General features: G+C 38.8%; 1 protein-coding gene across 1 annotated transcript; it reads left to right on the top strand.

Moving 5' to 3' along the window:
• The first annotated feature begins 14,935 nt into the window (after positions 1 to 14,935).
• On the top strand, positions 14,936 to 16,663 carry LOC138894588 (uncharacterized). Its single transcript, XM_070179293.1, has one exon. The coding sequence runs from the start codon at positions 14,936 to 14,938 to the stop codon at positions 16,661 to 16,663; it is 1,728 nt and encodes a 575-aa protein (XP_070035394.1).
• Positions 16,664 to 17,330: the final 667 nt, after the last annotated feature.

Raw genomic sequence — 17,330 nt, 5'->3', positions numbered from 1 at the left:
ACCATGGGAAGGATAAGGAGGCGGGTTGCTCGGTTGTTGATACATCAGGGGCCTTTGAAAACCCAACCCCCGATTGCCTTAATTATTATTCCATCCCCCTTGTTTGTTGCCTCCCCAATATCCTTGGTTGTTGCCACTCCAATTGCCTTGGTTATTTCCACCACTCCAATTTCCTTGATTGTTGTTATTATTCCAATTCCCTTGATTGTTGCCAGAACTCCAATTACCTTGAGGTCGTCGTTGTTGTTGATTCGGGCCTTGCGAGTTGTTTCTTTGCCATTGAAAGTTGTTCACGTATTGCACTTCCTCCTCTTGTTCATTATAAGATTCATCTTGATCAAACCCACTATCTTCTTGCACATAATTCTCCATATTGTTTTGCACCGGTGGACCCTTGGGCCTTCTTTTGTTCACCATCATACTAACTTATTCCATGGCATTGACTTGCTTAGGACTTTGCACTTGTTGAAGTTGAGCCTTGGCTAATTGATTCATTGTGGTTGTCAACTCAGCAACGACTTGCCCATGATCATGCAATTCTATGTAGGTGAATCATTTTCGGATCACCTTAAGGAACATTTGCCCTACTTTTCCATACCGATGAAGTGTCCGCCATTTCATCTAAAATCTCACAAGTTTTCGCATATGGCGTTGTCATGAAATTTCTATCGGCAAGTTGACTTAGCACACACTGATTGATCGTATTGATCCCCCGGTAGAAAGTTTGTTTAATCATAACCTCTGTCATGTCATTATTGGGGCACTCTTTGACCATAGTTTGGTACCTCTCCAATATTTCATGCAACGGCTCATTGGGCTTTTGTTTGAATGCTAGAATCTCATCTCTAAGAGTAGCCATATGCCCAGGAGAAAAGAACTTAGAAATAAATTTCTCCGCCAACTCATCCCATGTATGGATGAAATGGTTCGACAACATCTCTAACCAATCCAAGGCTTTCCCCCGTAAAGAGAAAGGAAATATCCTCAACCTTAAAGCATCCCCGAAGACGTTTGTATGTTTAATCCCGCAAAAAGTGTCCATAAACTCTTTCAAGTGTTTGTATGCATTTTGACTCGGAGACCCGGTGAAGAATCCCCGTAGATCTAGCAATGTGAGCATTACAATCGTGATTTGAAAGTTGCCTGCCCTAATGCGGGGCGGGACTATGGCACTTGCATACCCTTCATTCGGCAACAGCCGATGTGGAGCCGCACTTGGTGGAGGTGGGGGTGGAACTGGGTCGTTGTCTTGTGGTGGTTGGCCTCGTTTATTTGCTTGAGGTTCAAGAGGAACCTCTTTGACTTGGTCATCTTCAGCGTCCACATCCCCCAAAGGCATGTTTCCGAGTTGATCATACTTGAGGGCCATTGTTGGACCTACAATTTGATTCACACAAATCAGTAACACGAACAGAAAAGTAGACAATTCACACACAAAACCAAATATATAGGTAAATCCATTTTTAGCTCCCCGTCAACGGCGCCAAAAATTGATCTCATCCAAGTCACACCTCTATTCAAGGTTATGAAACGGTCGATGCAATAGTAATACCCAACAAGGAGTCAGGGTCGATTTTCCATAAGGAGCTATGAATGGGACTTAGGGGTATATATTATAGTGTATGAGCTTGAAATATCTCAAATTGCAATTCCACAAACATGGGTTGTTTCTAGGTCTAATTTAAACAAAAATTACCAACTAATAATTGAAACTAGTAAAGTGTTTTTGTTGTTGTGTTTCAAATGATGTAAAAGGCCTAGGGCTATGACCTTCATCTAGGTGTTTGCCTAACTTGTAAACTTAAAAGCTTGTTTTATTCGCCGGGATGTATTGTAGCTATCAACACTCGAGTACCCACTCAATACCTCTCAGTCAGTGAGTGATTTTGTCCAATTTGGCTTTCTCAAGTCCAAATGGGTATTGAACAAAATGGTTGATACAAAGCTCAACTCGGGTTTTACAATCTTTAGGTTCAACCCTTTAATTGGGACAATCAATCTCTCGATTTACCCAATTTCTTATTAGCCAAGTTTTTCTAAATTAAGTCTCTCTTTCTCAAGAAGAGACCAAGTCAAATGGGCATGAACTAATGTTTGAAACCATTAATTAAACAATTGAATGCAAGTACAAGGCTAAATAATAAACACCCAATCATAAACAAGAAATAAATCAAACACCCATTAAGATTACACTCTAGGGTTGGGTCACAACCCTAATGAAAATCTAGTTACTCATGCTTAAGATAGAAGAAATAGAAGAAGAAATGATAATTAAACCCATATTGATAATTAAAATGATGAAATCAATATTCAAAAAGCTCAAAATAGCCAAAACTACTAAAAAGAGTAAAAGAAAGTGTCTACTGTAGCAGCTGATGTCAAAAACTTGACCTAAAAAAGTGAAACTCTTCTATTTATACAGGGCTGGAATTTTTGGACAAAAATGCCCTTTTGGAGATTCTACGACCATAAAATTCCATGTGTGGTCCGCACTTTACTTCAGCATGACATGATTGGAAAACCTGCGGCCACACTTGTCTCTTTTTATGGTCCGCACAAATGTGTCTGCGGCCGCACCTTGCTCTACTGCGATCTGCACTGATTTTACTGTGGCCGCGTAGCTGTTCTTCTGCGACCGCACAATAATAGTGCGGTACACACTTTTGTTGAACTTGAGATGCAGGTTCTCTGAACTTTTCCTCTTACCCAGCTTCTGTGGCCGCACATATCATGTGCGGACCGCACTTTTCACACTTCTCTGATGGGCGGTTCTTCATATTTTACGGCCACATATGATAATCTGCGGTCTGTACTTCTAAGATTTTGTGCCTGTTTTTGTCCTTGATTTCAGATTACTCCTTCATGAGTTGGATTTCATCTTGGGAGCTCATCTTTAAATATTCCTGCAATTAAGCACATTTCATCAGTTTACGGGAACACAATTAAGCGTTTTTGGACTAAAACGAAAGCAAAAAGGTGCTAATAAGTAGTCAATATCCGCACTTATCACGGTCCACCTTCCTGCTTCTACGCGCAGACTCAGTCATGCCTGGCCGCTTCTGCGAAGACCATCTTGCTTCTGCGAGGTCGCTTCTACGACCAGGCTTTCGCAGACGTGATCACACTAGCAACATAAATATTTCAGATTTTCCTTAAGTACCAAAAATCGATTCGTATACCATCCGAAATACACCCGAGGCGCTAGGGACCTTCACCAAATTTACCAACATGTCCTAAAATATAATACGAACTTAGTCAAAGCCTTAAACCACATTAAACAACATTAAAATCATGAATCATACCTTGAATCAAACTTATAAATTTTCAAATTTCCAAATTCTATAACTTGCACCGCAAAGTATCAAATCAATCGAGAATGACTTCAAATTCCACACACGAGTCATAAATGACATAACGAAGCTATTCCAAGGCTCGGAACCCCAAACATACATCGATAACATTAAAATCCACTTCAAACCAAACTTATGAAATTCTTAAATCTTTAAAATGCCGACCTTCCATAATAAGTGCTGAAATGCTCCCGGGTGATCCGATACTCAACCCAAACATATGCCCAAGTCCGAAATCATAATAGAAACCTATCGGAACCTTCAAATCCCAATTCTGAGGTCGTTTACTCAAAAGTTAAACATTAGCTAATTCATCCTACTTAAAGCTTCCAAAATTAGAATTTTCTTTCCAAATCAACTCTGAACTTCCCGAAGTTAAGTTCCGACCACACGTACAGGTCATAGTACCCGAAGTGAAGCTACCCAAAGCCTTAAACCACCAAACGACACGCTAGAGCTGGAAATGATCGGTCGGGTCGTTACATTCTCCCCCACTTAAACATATGTTCATCCTTGAACGTGCTACGAATTGTTCCTGAGTTGTCCAAACTAAATATTTAACACCTCGTGCACCTACCCGTGCCACCACAGTCCAGTTGGACACATTTATTTAGTCAATAATCCTTAGGACTAAATTCCAACCTCTGTATTTCTCTACAGGTCCTGATTCTAACATACGAACATCGTACCAATCACCACGCATTGTACCAATGCATGATCATACACCTATGATGAAATCACACCATGCATCACATAAGTCGGTTGCCCATAATATCATCCTATGACCACAATAGTTGTAATCTCACGAGTTCGATGACCACAATACACCTCATGACACACGTAAGTCATGTTCTAACTCTCGCAATACTGCCACGATGAAAGAGACGTGTAGAAACTAATAACCACCTGCCGAATTAATAATTCATTGAGTCCGTCCTCCTGACCATAACCATTACCTCATTCAGAATTAAATAACGATATTTTCTCTTTAATGTACCTTATATAAATCTAATTGCACTAATTGTAGGTACAATAATCTCGTCTCACCTAGTACAAACTACTCGGGCATTAAGCCATCTCAGACACTGCCAAAAATCTCATATGACACCCACAATGCACCAACAAGCTACAAACTTGAATGTGATATATAAGGAAAAACTAACTCTGAAAAATGAATACCCAGACTGTGTAACGAATAAAATGGCCGAATAAATGCTGTGAACTTACCTTAGGGATGAAAAACAAGACCCACAAAATGAGTGTAAGGAACTATGCTTAACATCTCGTTATTGTGGCATGCAACCCGATCTAGCATGTCCCTATTGCGGCATGCAACCCGATCCAAACATGACAATATTGTGGTGTGCAACCCGATCCACATAACATTCTCGTGGCGGTGTGCCACGCGATCCGCACATAACAATCACGAAGAAAACACACATATCAAGCCATAACGCTCATACTTACGAAATGCCCGAATATCGACCACAAGCACGCCAAGTGCATAATACAAATCCTGGGTGGACGAATAGCGCCAGACACTATGAAACCCAAGCACAACTAAGGTGCAATAAATAACCTACAACTCGAGAGCCATCCTGCTTACATAACACCACAAGCTACATGGGACCTCAACATGTGTGCGAATAATCAAGCCGTCTCACAACCCAAATGGCACAATAGAGATTTACATAGAAAAGCTAACGATAGGAATAACATCCCATGCCCGACGACTCCTCCGTAAGTAATGCTATGACAAACGAACACATCCGACCTGACATAGTGCACACACTCATATTAGATCCACCAACAGACCTCACACCGATTCTGATCATACCATAATGGGCCAATAACCTTCCAAATATCCACAATGGCCCTATTCATGTCACATAAGAACAGCCGTCAAAATCCGAAACAAACTCACATTCTCAAGCGACACTAAGATAATGCAAACTTACTCTAAACATTTGAATTCTTCCCTGCTCATCCGAGCTCGTGACATTCTTATCAATACCGAACCGCAACCTTGATCTTCAACTTCCAATTCCCATGTCGCTCACTGCACCCATCACGCCTCTACGCGAGAATACAAATATTCATCATAACCCCTGAATTACCAGTAAAATAAACAATTCATTGGCTAGAAACCTTAAACTTAACTCATTTTAGAAGAACCAATGCAACACGCAACTGAATTCCTAAAACCACAGAAATTACAAGCCTCAAGTCGTGACCTAGACCGTCATGATCCTTTCGGAATCCATTTACACAACAAGGCCATTTGAATCAAATACCTCACAAGTCAATTAAGTTACTGTGGTTGTCAAGCCCACACATACATCCACAAACCACATGTATAACTTCACACGCCGAAGGAACTTATCATTGCCACAATCATGCTAATTCAACCATTACTAACCGACCCAACTTCTTTCAATTTACTTTGGACTTACCTCAAAAATAATATTACCTCTATTAAAAACATACAATCCCAATCCGCACTCATCCCGAGTTACCCGAATTGCGAGACCACATCGTCTTAATTCCCATGAACCATCCCATACCCTTCTCAAGCGCACAATAGCATCTCCAACTGGTACACCCATTTTGCAACACCCTTCATGAATCTGAAGCTATTTCTTCCTTTACTCCAATACTACACCACATACCTGAGGATGACGTACAACGTTCCAAGTTCCATTCGTAATCCTATGTGAAAACTCGATCCTTAATTGCACAACGGACCCAAAATCCTTAGGCACTGCCCTTTAACACTTGAACCCAGTGAAACGATTGTTGAGAGTCACCCACTCTGACCTGATCCCGAACATCACCAAACTTCAATGCTTAGCTAGCACATGAACACACTCTCAAAGAAGCAACCAGCTGAATTCGTCTCCTTGTACATTACATCAATAAGAAGCATAAACTCGGAGTCTTCCCAAATCCTATGCCCAATCGATAAGGCAAAGTATAGCACACATTCATCGAGTTCCTTGTTCGACTTACTCCTAACATTTCCTTTTCCTTATTCATAAATAATCCACCAATGCATCGATGACCAGAAACCGCACCAGTGGACAACCACGCGATCCAATCGTAGATGGTGGGGCTCCAACACTTAATTTTAAGCTACCATCATATATTGTAGAACTCATAACGATTCCTCCTCCTCAATTATCAAGACCTCGTACTGCTAACCCGTCAAATTTCTTGTAGTTTCTTATTAAACGTTTCATGAACATCCCGAATTATCAGTCATAATCGTATACTCGAACTTCTGCTTCGTAGTAAGTAGAACTCTTCATAGAAACTTCATCAAATCATACAACCGCTGACATGTCCAGAGGAGATAGCCCACCTATGGTATTCCATGCCGACATCTTCCAACGAAGTTGCACCGGGTACAACTACCACGAGTTCAGTAAACCCTCCTGAGCCTATGCTCGTCCACTAGTTGTACACGTATGTTCCTTCACCGTTGAGATCAAATGAAAGTTCAACAATACCTTCCAAACTCAAAGCTATGTTGCATCCGTAACGATAATCAAATCTTCACATCCCTTTTTATTTCAAGCAAACTCCTCTCTCCCATATTCAGTCTTTCTCCGTAGAGTAACCACTATTCGAATTGTAATTCGTCGGCCTAGTCACTGTCCACCATGCCTCCCAAATCGCTCTAATCTTTCTCAAGGTACGTGGTTGTCCTACCACATAATCCATATGCTACTCTGCCACTACCACTTGGTCAAACCATCTCCTTTAAGCAACTTCTTGACCTCTCCTTCTTATGCTTGACCTGCTAGTAATTTATCCTCTGCGAGACACCTCCCGCCATGTCATTCCTCATACTTCGCTATCCATATGTTGTCTCAAGTCAAATCCATACTTGTAGCACCGGAACTAATGAATTGCTACCAACTCTAAACCTCCTAGAATATCGTCTTTTTCGAGCCATCAACATTAGAAATACCAATTCGATTCTAAACTGTTGCACACTACTATCTCTAACAACCGACCCTCAGGCACCATTTAACAACACCCTGCCCTGAAAGTAAAATCAAAGAAGACCATACAACCGACGAACCGTAATGCGTTCAAAAAAGGACGATGACACCGCATCAGAATGAAATTTTCATCATGCTCAAAAATGTCAAGTCTCATTACTTCATCAACCAAACTTGGACATCTATAATCAAATTGCCTTTCCTCCACTAAAATTAAATGTTGAACCCCTTTATCATGCACTAATAAATCCTCTCTTCAAGTCATTCACTACCCCACCATTACATCAATACGGTGCGATAATGACGCATGAACATCATAGTAATCTGTGCATAGCTTCAAAACAATCGAAAATATAGCTACTGAGTTGAAATGACATAACATCATGCACCACGTCTGCAGTACCACCACAACTATTCGATGCCCAATTCATAACATGCGCTTCACGTCGCATAAGATTGAGTAGGAAGGAAATAAAGGCATAAGCCTCAAAGAAATCAAATCGCAAGATGAGGAATCAAGAAGGGAAGTGCTCCTAACAGCCCTGTAGCCTTTCAAAAATAAGCACAGACGTCTCTATACTGATCCGTAAGACTCTACTAGACTTGCTCATTACTCGTGAGACCTAAGTGAACCTAACACTCTGATACCAAGCTGTCACGACCCAAAATCCGCTAAAGGTTGTGATGGAACCTAACACCGCCGTTAGGCAAGACAACAGTGATTTATCAACTTACTTACTCATATTAGTAATTGAAATTAAAATTTTTCCTTAATTAAATCATATGAAATATATTTTTACAGAGTAAGTGATAATATTTACACAAATACAATAACAAACAACTCGTAGGAACCCCAAAACCCGGTGTCACAAGTGCATGAGCATTTTTCTAAGGAGTACAATAATGATACAACAGCTGTCCCAAATGTAATAAGACATAATAAAATAATTAGTACAATGGAGACTCGGTGGAATGCGATGCGTAGCCTGGAATGCAGCTCAGATGAAGTCTCCTCAACATGTGCGCCTACGCGCTAAGATGATCATCAAATGAACCTATCAGATCCTGCACATTTAGTGCGAAAATGCAACATGAGTATGTAAATCAATGTGTACCCAGTAAGTATCTAGTCTACTCCCAAAAAAGTAATGATGACGGGTCGACATCGATACTGACTATAGGTCCAAGTAAATAATATGATAATTCATAACAGGTATGAAATGCATAGCAATAGTGGAGTAAATATGTAATCTCATAATTTTTCAATTATTTCCTTTAAAGTATAAATTTCTCAATCTTGTATTCTACCTTAATATCTAAGAAAATGCCAAGTGTCAATACCAAATAAATAATAAATTCCATAAAATGTCGGGCATCAGTGGAAAGATTAGCTCGTAAATATTCGGACTACTAGCGATATAACACACGATTCTGCCGAGGTCGTTCGGCCCGATCCGAAATAATGTGTACACTGCCGAGGGTCTTGCGGAACAAACCATAGATGCATATATATACTGCCAAAGCATTCGGCCCGCTCCACAAGAAAAGGAAGAAAGTTACTGAATTACGAGACACGTGTTTACAATACCGTACATGTGTACAAAAGCAATATAATCTTTATCGTTTCTCAAATAACTCGCCCACAACTCAAAGTTTTTAAGGCTTAGCCTAGTATACATATATTTATTTCTAAATTAATTTCATTTATAAGTTGAGTTAATCAAGCCAGCAACATGAGTTCAAATAATTCAAATATTACATAACAAGATCCTAAGTCTACCCGGACATAAACATGCTTTAGCTACGTACGTACTCTCGTCACCTCGTGCGTACGTAGCACCCACAACTAGTTACACATAACAATAAATATCACCTAGGGGTAGTTTCCCCCTCACAAGGTTAGACAAGAGACTTACCTCACTCCGAAGTCCCATAACCGGCTCCAATGCCACTCAACCACCTCAAACCGATGCTCGTCTCTTCAAAACTAGTCAAACAACATGTAAACTAATCAAAATATACTCAAATACCGATAGTTAATCAGTTTAAACAATTCCCAACTCCGCTCAAAAAGTCGATAAAGTCAATCCTCGGGCCCACGTGCTCGGATTACGAAAATGTTTGAAGATAAACCTTACCCATGACACCACGAACTCAAATATATAATTTATTCTCAATTCTATGTCCAATTTCGTGGTCAAAATCCAAAAATAACAAATTCTATGTTTTCTACAAAAGTTCAAAATTTCTACTAATTTACATGTTTAAATCCATATATAAACCATGTATTTAACTTGTAATAGGTGGGAATCACTTACGTTGTGTTGCTTGATGAAAATCTCCCCTTGAAGCTCTCTAAAATCGCCCCAACCAAGTGAAAATGAGAGAAAATGGACCAGATGCCTCTTTAAAAAGAACACCTCTGCCTAGATGACCTTTCGCATATGCAGTCAAATAGCTGCTTCTGCGGCTTCGCTGCTGTGGAAAAACCATCGCAGGTGCGGCTCTAGATCAAGCCAGTAGCCTCCGCTTTTGCATCCCAAATAGCACTTCTGAACTTCCGCTTCTGCGCTCACGCACCTGCGTGAAAAAGTCTGCTCCTGCAGCCCCAGTCCTTCTTGGCCAACTCCGCTTCTGCGATCTCCCCTCCTCAAGTGCGACTAAGCTTCTGCGGTCCACCTTCCCGCTTCTGCGACACCAGCCTCAATCATGCCTTGCCACTTCTGGGAAGACCATCTTGCTTCTGCGACTAGGCTTCCACAGAAGCGATCGCACCAACAACAAAAATATTTCCAACTTTTCCTTAAGTCCAAAAAATCAATCAGTTAACCATCGGGAATCCATCCGAGGCCCTCGGGACCTTAACCAAAATACCAACATGTCCCAAAATACAATACGAACTAAGTCGAAGCCTTAAACCACGTCAAACATCATTAAAATCAAGAATCGCGCCTTGAATCAAACTTATAAATTTTTAAATTTCCAAATATTATAACTTGCATCGAAACATATCAAATCAATACAGAATTACTTTAAATTTTGCACACGTGTCATAAATGATATAACGAATCTATTCCAAGGCTCGGAACCCCAAACGGACACTGATAACCTCAAAATGCACTTCAAACCAAAGTTATTGTCACGACCCAATTTCTCCTATAGTCCGTGATGGCACCTAGCATCGCCGCTAGGCAAGCCTACGATGAATTTACTACGTGATTATCTATTTTAATAGGCTTACAAGTAATTATGTCCCATTTATTTAGAAATTTGTGAAATAAAGAGTCAAATGAATAAAATGAAAGCATCTGAATGCACGCATAAGTAGTAAATACTCCAAAACTATAAAGTCTACTAAAGTTTGTGCCAAGTTCTAGTGTCACAAGTGTATGAGTACTAGTAAAATATACAAAATTCTAACTACTATATGAAATACCATATGTGAACAACTAATTTTGACCACACCCAAATTCTTTATCATTTTAGTGTAAATATTTCCTATAGATCTAATATTAATAGTTTAAACTTTTAACTCACTTTTAGTAGAATTTATTTGGAAAAATTGAAATACATACATACATACATACATATATATATATATATATATATATATATATATATATATATATATATATTTCACCTTCTTAGACTACGAGTTTTATTTCTATTGGTTAAAAAGAAAAAAAAGAAAGTTTACAAAGAAAAATATATAGTTTCTTTTAATTAGAATATTAATAAGTAATCTAGTGACTTTAATAATTTTTTTTTTAGTGTCATTTAAATTCTAGTTTAAATATTTAATTTCCTTTTTCTTCTTATATTTCTCTAATCTAAAAATAATTAACTAATACCTTTTATTTATTTTTATTTTTATTTTTTATTTTTTTATTTTTATTTTTTTAATATAAAGTAGTTAATTAATATTCTTACTTAGGTGTTGATCAAATAAGTACGTACTCTATTATTATAGGCTTTAGTAGGTAGTGATTTGTTTTTGAATAATTTCTTTCATATTAGTATAAATAATTCTTTTGCTTTTATTATTTTAATATTTGATTAAGTAGTCTTGGTAATTGGTTTCTATGTTCAAAAAGGATAAGAAAATTCTTTCCTATTCCACAACTAACTCCCTAATAAATCTCATGTTAATCCCACCTCCCTCACGTCTCCCCTCAAAATTACCCTATGCACATATTGACTTTTGAACTTTAAAGAACACACAAAAACCCACGATCCCCTCTTCTGTACTCAAAAAAAGCACCCACTATAACCTGGATACCCGATTTTTATGGGGAGATGACGGGAACCATCCAACAAACTTTGCTATTTAATATCATTTTCTCCACCAAAGAAAAGGGGATCTGAAAAACAAAAGAAAAACTACAAAAAAAAAAAAGAAAAACGAGATTGAGAGCAAAGAAACATCTGGAGAATTTTTTTGAAAAAGAGAAAACTTTGATCATAAAGGAGAAAGAGAGTTTAAGAGTAGCTAAAAGAAGAGCTTAAAATCGGCAGCTTAAGGTCACCGGAAAAGTTTCTTTTCGTAGCCAAATTTGATCTTAGTTCAAGTTCCATCACTCAGAAATTTTTATCTGTATTTTCGTTGTCTCTAAGGTTCGTCCTTTTCACTTACTGTTTTAATAAAATTTGTGCTTTGTTTATCAAATGTCCTACTGTTCTTGGTCTACTTATTTCAGTTGAATTAGCATGTTAAGATATGAGTTTGTATTCAATATATTTTAAAGTTATAATATTTTGAGAAATTTGGTACTATTATGCTTTGCTCAACTTCATTAATTTTGTGACTTACGGCAAAAGTTTTAGTATAGGAGTTTAAAATCTAAAAAAAAATAAAATGTCGCAAGTGTCCTAGGGGGGGTTAAAAAGGCGCGGTCTTATCTTTATTCTCTCACAAGAGCTTATTTGCTGCTAATGGCTTAGAGTTCTCAAGGTATTTGACTTTATGATGTAGTTATTAGGAAGCATAGCGTTCCAATTATTTGGACATAAATGTCAAAAATGAACGAAAATTTCTCAATGATTGTTAGGTTTATATATGCAGAAACCTTTTATTTTTAGGCAGGGTTCTTATATTCAAAATTCATTGAAAATTAGTTAGAACACAAGATCATTTGTAACCTTGTTGGAGTGCAGCCATAATAGAGATGTCTCTGCCAACTATTGTAAATTTAACTTCTAGGGTATATGTCTTTTAAGCTTCTCTCATATTCTGTATAATATTAGTTTTCTTGGTTAATGCATCTGTGGGTGCTAATGCAACAATCTGCTATTTAAAGTTGTCAATCTTATTAATCTAGTAATGTACAAGAAACAGTTTTCATTAAAAAAAAAAAGAAGTTCAATTTCTTGTTCTTTACTGCCCGTTTCATGTTTATATTTGCCTTGTTTTTGAGTGTTTTATATGTTTGCTGCATTAGTTTTGCATAAAAATGGTTTCCTGTTGGCTACTGTATTTGGATGATTTTAGAAATTGCAAAGAAAGTTGAATGACATGACTAATTAAAATTAGAAGAATTTTGGTCCATGTGTTTTAAGACTGAAGAAGGTAAAAGATAAATTGGTAAAGTGGACCATCAGGTCATTGGGCCAAATAAATTACTTTCGGGTTCGAAGTAATAATTCACAAGTGTAATTCACTCGTCATAATTCATAGCCAAATTATATCACCTTTCTCGTCCACAACTTTAACTTCACAATAATATCAAAACTTCTTTTTTTGGAAAAATAATTCTTAATTCGTAGAAGGCTTTAGGTACACTTTAATCAATTATTGTGATTATGTACACGTTCGCGTGACATAGTTACGAATTCCCAAATTAAAGGCAAAGTATGCGTTCGCGCAACTTTGACAAAACAATCTTAAAAATAATAAAGTGTTATTAATTGTGTACACGTACGCGTGACATGATTCATGACATACCAAACAAAACGAATACACGTACGCGTGATTCGATTCAAGATAATTCCATAATTACGAATAATAAATCAATTAAAAGCGGTAAAAAGGTAAATATACATAGGTTCTAAAATGAGTAATTAAATAATTTAATTAAGCTAGGTATGATTAAAGCGACCGTGCTAAAACCACGAAATCCGAGAGTGCCTCACACCTTCTCTCGGGTTAACAGAATTCCTTACTCGGTCTTCTGTGTTCGCGGACCATAATTTGGAGTCAAAACTTCCTCGATTTGGGATTTCAAATAAACCGGTGACTTGGGACACCAGAAATTATCCCAAGAGGCGACTCTGATTAAATAAAAAATCCCATTTCGAATAATGTCACTTAAATTAAAAAAAAAAACCCATCCCTAGGAAAAGGGGACGTGTGACAGCTCTGGCGACTCTGCTGGGGAAAAGAACCCAGAACGTTTTGTTCAGGGTTCAGAATTCGAGCTTGTAATGTGATCTATAATTGGCTTTATTGATTTGATGTTATTACTGTATTTTTGGGCCTGATGTGCTAATTACCTCTTATTTACCGCTTTGATATTATTTGAACTGTATTAAATTGTCTTCTTGCGCCTCCCTTCTGAGTCTTTTGAATTTATGGTGCACACGTGCGCGTGGCCCACTTTTCTGTTAGAAGTCATACCAATTAGAACGAGGCTGGGTCAGTAACTAGGCCGGGTAGACTTTAGTGCTCCCGGTACGTTACCCCACCTCGGCTCGAGCTGTCCGCTTGGGTAAGCCAGGTCTAAAACACTCCCCTTAGGATTTAAACCTAGAATAACATAGCCTCATGTCGGATCCCTAATAGGAACATTTGTTTGCATCATGTGCATTTGACTTTGGGGACTCAACACAGGGGTTGGGTCCGTCTAGGACACGTGTACCCGAAATTACAAGACCATCCTGATGCATCTTATGTGATACTTGTGCATTATGTTTGATTTGATTTGTGCATGTTGACCGGTTTCTAAAATAAAATAAAAATATAAAAATATTGAGGGAAAACCAGAAAGAAGAAAATATGAGGGAGAAAATTTACCCGATTTTCGAAAATCTCAGTATTTACCCCCCGAAAAAAGCCTGAATTTTTCAAAAAGAAAAGTGTCATCCTATTCCTGAAATATTTACGAACTACGCGGGTCTGATTCTCACCGGATGTGAGATACGTAGTCAACCTTCATAGGGTTCGGCCCCATTTTTATAAAATAACTAAAAAAAAATGTGTCTAGTATTTTTTTTTAATCAAAAAACAAATAAGCAGATCCACCTTTGGTTAATCCCAAATCGTTCCTGTCGGAATAGCCTTAGAACATCTTCAAAATTGTTGAAGGGCTGTTCTCGCAAGAACGGACGTGTCTTTCAATTGGGAATCACTTTTACCATAATGCCCTTCCCCCGGCCCTAAAGCTATCCTTGAAAGTAAGAAGGGGCCATAGTTGCAAAAATAGCCACCCTTTCTTTGGTCACAATTGCAAAAATAGCCTCCCCTTCTCGTTGATTTTTCTTAAAATTGAGTTATTTACAAAAGATTGTTTTGCAAAAGGAGTGCATTGGTTCTGTCTCTTGAGACTAGTGTCAACCCTAACCTTAACCACCCACATGTACAAAATGAGCACTATCCAGAACACACCATTCACAGTTGTAGACAAGGCTCCACTTCAGCTTCAGATGTGGTGGTATGATTTAGGAGAAGATGGTCAGAAATGGGTCACCAACCACTTGGGAGCCCTTACAGATATTATGAAAATTAAACCACGGGACGATTTGATTGAGGCACTAGTGACTTTTTGGGACCCCGTTCACAATGTCTTTCGCTTCTTCGATTTTGAGCTAACTCCCACTTTAGAAGAGATAGCTGGATATTCCGGGTTTGGCAGGGATTTGGGAAACCAGGAGCTCATATTCCCAAGGGCTCTTTCTGTACACCGATTCTTCGATCTTCTGAACATCAGTAAGCAAATTAGAAAGACCAACGTAGTCAAAGGGTGTTGTTCTTTCTACTTCTTGTACTCTAGGTTCAGGCAGCCAAATGGGTTTGAAATGCATGAAAAGGGCCTTAACAACAAGCAGAACAAAGACACATGGCAGATTCATCGTCGCTTCGCCTTCATAGTGGCGTTTCTGGGAATTATGGTCTTCCCAAACGAGGAGCAGGCAATTGATACCCGCATAGCTAGGGTTGTACAAGTCCTCACTACCAAAGAACATCACACTCTTGCCCCGATCATTCTATCAGACATTTATCGGGCGTTGACTTTGTGCAAGTCCGGGGCAAAATTCTTCGAAGGGTACAATATTTTGTTACAAATGTGGTTGATTGAGCATCTCCGACATCACCCCAAGTTCATGAGCTATGGTTCGAGCAAGGACAATTTCATTGAGAGTTACGAAGAAAGAGTAAAAGATTACAACTCTCCAGAAGGGGTGGAAGCCTGGATATCCCACCTAAGATCTTTAAATGCAAGTCAAATTGAGTTGACTTTGGGATGGCTCCCGCTAAGAGAGGTGATACACATGTCGGCCCTAAAAAGTTATTTGCTGTTGTTGGGTTTGAGAAGTGTCCAGCCATATGCGCCACACAGAGTTCTAAGACAGCTAGGAAGGTACCAAGTAGTACCTAAGGATGAAGATTTGAGTGTGCAAGTGATTGAGCTACACCCCGAAGCCCCACTCCCCGAAGCTTTAATCCAGCAAATTTGGAATGGTTGTCGCTACTTGAAAGATGATACTCAGGTGCCAGATCCTGCGAGAGGTGAGGTAGATCCGGGTTATGCTATATGGTTTGGGAAGAGGTCTCGCGTGGATGATGTGCCAGAGTCCAAAAGGCCCACAAAAAGGCCGCATATTCAAGCCTTTGATGATAAAATCCAAGAACGGTTGGCCTGGGGTGAACGGGAAAAGGGATACAAAACAACTATTCATGCCTTAGAAGAAAGGCTGAGAAACCTCAATTTTGAGAAAGACTTGCAAGAACAAGAAGCCGAAGGGGAAAAGAAGAGTCTGATCCGCAAAAATGAAGCCCTTCGTGCTCAACTTCAACAGATGAAGAAAGCCTCTGAAGTGCCAGTGAGAAGTTGGAAAGACCAGAGAACCATTGCCAATCTGATGGAAAAAGTGCAAGATTATGATTCCCTCTTGGCAAAGACTGTAAAGTCGTTGGACAAAGCCAATGAAAAGATCGTACAGCTAAATGAGAAGGCCGAATCAAGTAAGGATCGCCAAGTAACAAAATTTGAAGAAGAGAGGTCTCAATTCGAGAGAGAGGGAGAAGGCCCATTGGGTACGTTCAGAAGCTCAGCTCCATACACAGTTGGAAGAAATGAGAAGGTACAATAGAGAATACTAGCATGCAGATTTTGATAGGGAGATGGCTCAGGCGAGACTCGAGCAGGCTAGACTTCGGGCTCAGTTGGAGTCAGCCTTAGATCGTGAGGGCCACATAAGGGAGATAGCCACCACTCACTAGCAGCAGTTACAAGATCGAGACCAGAATTTCCAGTACTTCAAAGAGCAAGTCCATAATTTAGCTGTTTATACCGCTCAAAGTTATGTGAACTGCCAAGGGATGGATTATGAGAAGTTTTTGGAGCATGCACCTACTTTTGCCCGTTATCTTGCAGCAGAGTTAGAAAGGATGTACCATACATTAGGGGGTCAACCAGGGCAAGCCCCACCATGAGCAGATGTTCCAGTGTTTGAAAGCAAGAAGATTGTGGAGTTGAATTATCGTCGTAGTTGTTAGAACTTTTCATGTAGTAGTTATGTTTTAGTTTAAGTCGTTGAATCTTTAAAATCGCTGTCTTTTAGTCTTGTCAGAGTCTGGTAAGTCATTTTCAATGTAATGTCCTTTCTGTTATTGTATTATTTCGTTTTGTTAAAAAAAAAATATTATTGTTTTCCCCTGAACTACGTAATGGTCTGATTCATGCGGCGTCATGATACGTAGGCAATCCTCATCGGATGCGATCATAACCATAATTAATCTATAAAAAAATGAAAAAAA

This window comes from Nicotiana tomentosiformis, chromosome 6, assembly GCF_000390325.3.
Source record: "Nicotiana tomentosiformis chromosome 6, ASM39032v3, whole genome shotgun sequence".
In the NCBI taxonomy this organism is placed as follows: domain Eukaryota; kingdom Viridiplantae; phylum Streptophyta; class Magnoliopsida; order Solanales; family Solanaceae; genus Nicotiana; species Nicotiana tomentosiformis.
Note: the sequence above shows the minus strand (reverse complement) of the source record. Positions and strands in the feature narration are given on the sequence as shown.

Coding starts and splice junctions, on each gene's coding strand:
- LOC138894588 (XM_070179293.1), top strand. CDS start 14,936: ATGAGCACTATCCAGAACACACCATTCACAGTTGTAGACAAGGCTCCA.